Consider the following 5,834-nt stretch of genomic DNA (forward strand, 5'->3'; position numbering starts at 1 on the left):
ATTTTTTATATATTTTTAAAATTTTATAATTATCAATAATGTATTTTAAATATATTTTTAATAATGTAGTTTTAAAAAATCTAAAATTATAATATAAAATTTTTTCGAGTAGCTCACGAGCTTTTCGAGTCAAATATCGAGTAGCTCGTTTCGGCTCGATAAGAACTCGAGTTGAGCTCGAGTCGAGTCCATTCGATCCGAGTATTTATCGAGCCTTGATCGAGTCGATCTCGAGTAGCTCACGATCTGTCTCGTCTCATTTACAACCCTAATTATGTGTATGGATAAAAAATATACACACAATATAAGTAAACCAAACATATAAAACAATGGTATACATAACAATGTTCTAATTTTCTACCCACAAAAAAATTAAACTGAAGAAAAGGGTTATTTCTGACAAAGTCTGGAACATTAGGCGCCTTCGACAAATTTTTCAAATACTCACGGATGTTTAAGACTTTTGCTGAGAACATATATAAATAATTGAAATTAGCAAATGAAACATGCTCAATAAAGTAATAAGAAACCAATTTTGTATAAGTAGGCATAAATTTGTGTCATACCTAAAGCATTGTCGTTCCAAGATGAAGAGTCAAAGGAATGTGTACATATATAATTGTATTGCTATGTAAATACATAAATTGTAAATGAACCAATGTATGAACATATAGCTTAACAGAAAGAACACATTACAAACATGTAACTTACTAGATTATAAATCATTTTTTCTGTTGAATCATCCACCAACAGTGTATTTCCCGGGTTGTATTGAGGAAACACATTCCAAACATCTTGTAGATCTTTACAGTAGGTAACTTCATCTTTTTTTTTTTTTTTGCACTTTCCTCGATCCTGTTTATAGAAATAGTCAAACATAAATTTATAGGAATCATAAACAAGTAAAAGTAAGTAACATAAAAAACATGCATCTTACCCAAATGAATATAAACTGGTCACACAATAAAGGTAGTTTGTCTAGTGCACGATCAATGTTATGTCTAAAATTGTTAACAATTTGTGAAATTAACATTCAATTGTAAATTATCCATTTATCTATAGTAATTCAATTGCTTAACAGTGCTTACCTCAACTTCAAAGACCAAATGGCAACAACAAAATTTTCTTAACAAAAATGAAGAAATTCATATACACCTGGTCTTAGTATAACATCTACAATATGAATAAAATGACATTAAAAGTGTATGTTTATAGGTTAAAATAATGTATAGAAATGAACAAATTTAAAACCTTTAGAGTTTTTTGAAAAGTATGCAAGGACTTCATTGATATAAAAAAAAGACAAGTTTTATTGTCGGTGGTGTTGCAGGCACCGTATATTTTTTTTATCTTCATCCTCATCATATGTAATGGCATCCTCTTCATTCAGCACTTGGTTGTCCACTACCTTATCCACTGCTGTTATAAGAAAAGCAAATACATTTTACAACATGTAAATATTTAGAACATAAAGAATGAATTACCTAACTCGTATGATGTCATTGACGGAATGCGTTACGCAAGTTGGACATTTCATCGCACAATAATGAAATATCTACCCACATTTCTCCAATTTGGTCATTAATGTGCCCCACACGAGAATTAAAATGATCGTAAAAATTAACCATGTACTCCATCACTGATTTCATTTTAATTTCCTCTTCAACCCTAGCGTCTTCCATCATAGTGTTTTCCATCAGTTGTTGGTCGTCCTTGTTAATAGGGTCAAATTGATCTTTCTCTTGTTCTACTCCAATGCCATCTTTTTTAGTCCAACCTACATTTTCAAGAAATTCGTATCCGGCTTTAGTCATGGATAACATGTCAATCTTCGTGGATAAGCGAATAGGGTAGTCAAGCGAAAAATCCAGTTCATTCTTCTTCAACAGATAGGTAATGACACATCCATATGGTAGTGAAGTTGTAATGGATTCACCCTTTCTGACTAAATTAACAAGTGTCTCAAATATCATTTGTGCAATGTTTGGAGCAATTTTTGAGCTATACTTCACTAACCACCAATAATCGATATCTCGAATTACGAAAACTTTTCCACCAGAAGATTGAATAAACCAAGTGAGAATTTTGTGAAACACTCTGACCTCCATATATAAATGAGTGGGTTTATTTCTATCCACACGTTTAATTGTAGGATCTAAATCAGTTTCATCGGAATCCTATTTATTCTTGACACATATACCTACAGCAAAAGATTCCAAAGATATATATATATATATATATATATATATATATATATATATATATATATATATATATATATATATATATATATATATATATCCTTCCCCATTACATGAGTATTAATTCTGATGATGTTGTTCCTATTAGGCTCACAGTGGAATGAAACATTATTCTAGAACACTCGAACAAGGTTTGGGAAATATTTTGGTCTACACCAAGAAATTCAAGTCAACCCCAATTTGTAAATATATGTTTAAAATCAAATTTATATTTTTCATTGAACATGAAATCCATGTCAATAACACGTTCAGGACAAATCTTTCTTACTTTGAAAAACTAATAAAAAGTTTCCTTTCTCTTTATTGGTTCTAGAATTGTTTGTATCAAACGACCTAATTTGGTCAAAAGCCCTTACTTGAGAAGAAGACGTTGATTGAGAAGATGACCTTGGTTTAGAAAAAGGTTTTTGTTGAGAAGAATTGCATCTCGTAAGTTTTGGAGCCATTTTTAGGAGTGGATATAAAGGTTGTTACATGAAACACAAGCACATTAAGAAAAAAACTATTGATTCCCTAAATCACTAAAACCCTAATTTAAGGAAAACTATTTGTAAATTTACCTGCAAATCTTATCGTAATAGTTGCAAGAAATGTCTCCAGCTGAATGGATATTTAGGAAGCTTGAAAGGTGTAATTTTTCTTCACGGTGGTATTCGTTGGAGTGGAAGTGTTCTCTTCTTCCTTTTGGGGGAGCAAAGTTTCAATTACAAGTATGGAGGATCGATTCTTTTTAAAATAAAAAAGAAAAAAATGTGTCTATTGAATAAAAAAAGAGGCACGACCTAATACTTGAACATCGATACCATTTTGTTTATAGGTTAATAATATTGTAACTGGTAAAATATTTGTTAACATAACCGATTAATCGGTTTAATATCGATAATTCTATTGAAAGTATCGGTGTTGTTTAGATCGAAGTATCGATACCTATACCAAAGTATTGATACTTTATGTTTACGCTTATTACCAATAAATTAGTAGATTTTTACCGTTTACATTGTAAATTTACCTATTACTTTAAAGTAATAGGTTTCAAATTTATAAGTATAGATACTTGTGATACGTGTATCGATACTTGTGCATGCAAATTGTTTTTGATGCATATTGGAATACAAGTATTGATACTTTACGTTTACACCTCATTTCATTAAACCGGTAGATTTTTATCGTTTACATTGTAAATTTCCCTATTACTTTAAAGTAATAGGTTTCGAAATTATAAGTATCGATACTTGTAATACGTGTATCGATACTTTGTGTGTGCAAATTGTTGAGAAGTATATTGGACTAAAAGTATCGATACCAATACAAAAAAGTATCGATACTTTATGTTTATGCATATTATCATTAAACCGATAGATTTTTACCGTTTACATTGTAAATTTTCCTATTAATTTAAAGTATTAGGTTTCGAAATTATAAGTATCGATACTTGTGATACATGTATTGATACTTTTTGCATGCAAATTGTTTGCGATGAATATTGGAATACAAGTATAAATACTTATATAATAAGTATCAATACATTATGATTATGCCTATTATCATTAAACCGATAGATTTTTACCATTTTTCGTTGTAAAATTACCTATTACTTTAAAGTAATAGGTTTCAAAATTATAAGTACCAATACTTGTTATACATGTATCGATATTTTTTTGCGTGCAAATTGTTCAGATGCACACTGGAATAAAAGTATTGATACTTATATAATAAGTATCGATACTTTATGTTTATGTCTATTATCATTAAACATTAGATTTTTACCGTTTTCATTATAAATTTACCTATTTCAAGAAATAGGTTTCGAAATTATAAGTATCAATACTTGTTATATGTGTATTGATACTTTTTACGAGCAAATTGTTTGAGATGCATACTGGACTAAAAATATCGATATGTATTTAGTAAGTATCAATACTTTATGTTTATGCCTATTATCATTCAACCAACAGATTTTTACTGTTATGAACATATATTTACCTATTATTGTAAAGTAATAGGTTTCAAAATTACATGTATTGATACTTTATATATGAGTATAGATACTTTGTTGAGGGTAAATTGTTTGATATCCATACTAGAATAAAAGTATCGATACAGATATAAAAAGTATCGAAATTGGACATTTTCATATTTTGCATACATTGTTTCGAAATTATAAAATTTGATACTTTAATAATGTGTATTGATACTTACAAGCATACTGTAATAAAAGTATCGAAATCGGCACAACAAGTATCCATACTTACATAAAACGTGTATAAACTTATAATCAAGTATCAATATTTACATTAGTAGTATCGATACATCCAGTTTAATTTATTGAATTTGGTGCTTATTAATTGTACATACCTAAATATGTCATAAGAAATAAATATTGTACCAACCCTTCAACTACCACCTCCTAATATAAATGAACTTTCCTAAAACAAACATATTTTTTCGTACTTTTGAGCCATTATTTATGGACCATACTAAATCAAACGATGTTAAGCTGAGCGAGGAATGCTATCAAGTACTTATTGTTGATGAATCTAAAAGATCGATTAGTCAGCTCTTCTCTTCACATGAGGAAGCTTGGGACTTTTACAAGGAATACGCACGGAAACATAGTTTTAGTGCACTTCGAGGAACAACACGCCTTGATAGGGAAGGGAATGTGAAGACACAAGAATTTTGTTGTTCAAAAGAAGGGTTTCGGTTATCCAAAGTCAATATTATTGATCGTCAACGTGCTTATACACCAGTCATAAGAACCGGATGCAAGGCAAAAGTCTTGGTGATGGAAACAAATACAAACGATCAATGGGTTCTAAGTAAGTCTTTTCAGGAACGTAATCATGCATTGTTCACAACTGTTATGACACCATTTATGTATTCAAATAGAGCTGTGAGTAAGGCTGATGTGGATGAGTCAACAACATTGGAAGATGTTGGTGTTGGACATCACAAGTAATGAATTATTTCACGCATCAGGAAGGGGTTATCACAATGTTGGATTTACATATAAAGACCTCTACAATGCACTTCGAAGAGGTAAAGCAAAGGAAATCGTCAATGCACTAATTGCTTACTTTGATTATAAGAAACAAGATGATCTCGGGTTTTTTATGACATACTCAGTAGATGAATCAGGGGCATTGCATAATCTTATTTGGGTTGATTCAACATCTAGATCAGATTACACGTGCTTTAGTGATGTAATTGCATTCGATACAACATGCAAAGATAGTTTGTATGGTCGACCAATTATGCCTATTTTCGGTGTCAACCATCACCATAACCAATAGTATTTGCTACTTCCATCATCGCTGAATTTCGAGTGGGTGCTAAAAATTTTTTTACAAGCCATGATGAATAAATCACCTCTTTCAGTTGTCGCCGATGGGGATAGAGTAATGCAGAGGGCTATCAAATCTATTATCCCTTTTGCTAAGAACAAATTATGTTCTTGTCATCTTTCTCACAATGCACAAACTAACATTGGTGATCGTAAATTTACAACAACATTTTCTACATACATGACTTCCTGCTGGACAACAGAAAATTTTGATATTCAATGGCGTTCAA

At 30.5% G+C, this 5,834-nt stretch overlaps 1 protein-coding gene across 1 annotated transcript; it reads left to right on the forward strand.

Annotated features, from left to right (window-relative positions):
- Positions 1-4,728: 4,728 nt before the first annotated feature.
- On the forward strand, positions 4,729-5,220 carry LOC120122720 (protein FAR1-RELATED SEQUENCE 5-like). Its single transcript, XM_039141834.1, has one exon. The coding sequence runs from the start codon at positions 4,729-4,731 to the stop codon at positions 5,218-5,220; it is 492 nt and encodes a 163-aa protein (XP_038997765.1).
- The last annotated feature ends 614 nt before the right edge of the window (positions 5,221-5,834 follow it).

Source organism: Hibiscus syriacus, unplaced genomic scaffold (genome assembly GCF_006381635.1).
Source record: "Hibiscus syriacus cultivar Baekdansim isolate YM2019G1 unplaced genomic scaffold, ASM638163v2 tig00110387_pilon, whole genome shotgun sequence".
Lineage (NCBI taxonomy): Eukaryota > Viridiplantae > Streptophyta > Magnoliopsida > Malvales > Malvaceae > Hibiscus > Hibiscus syriacus.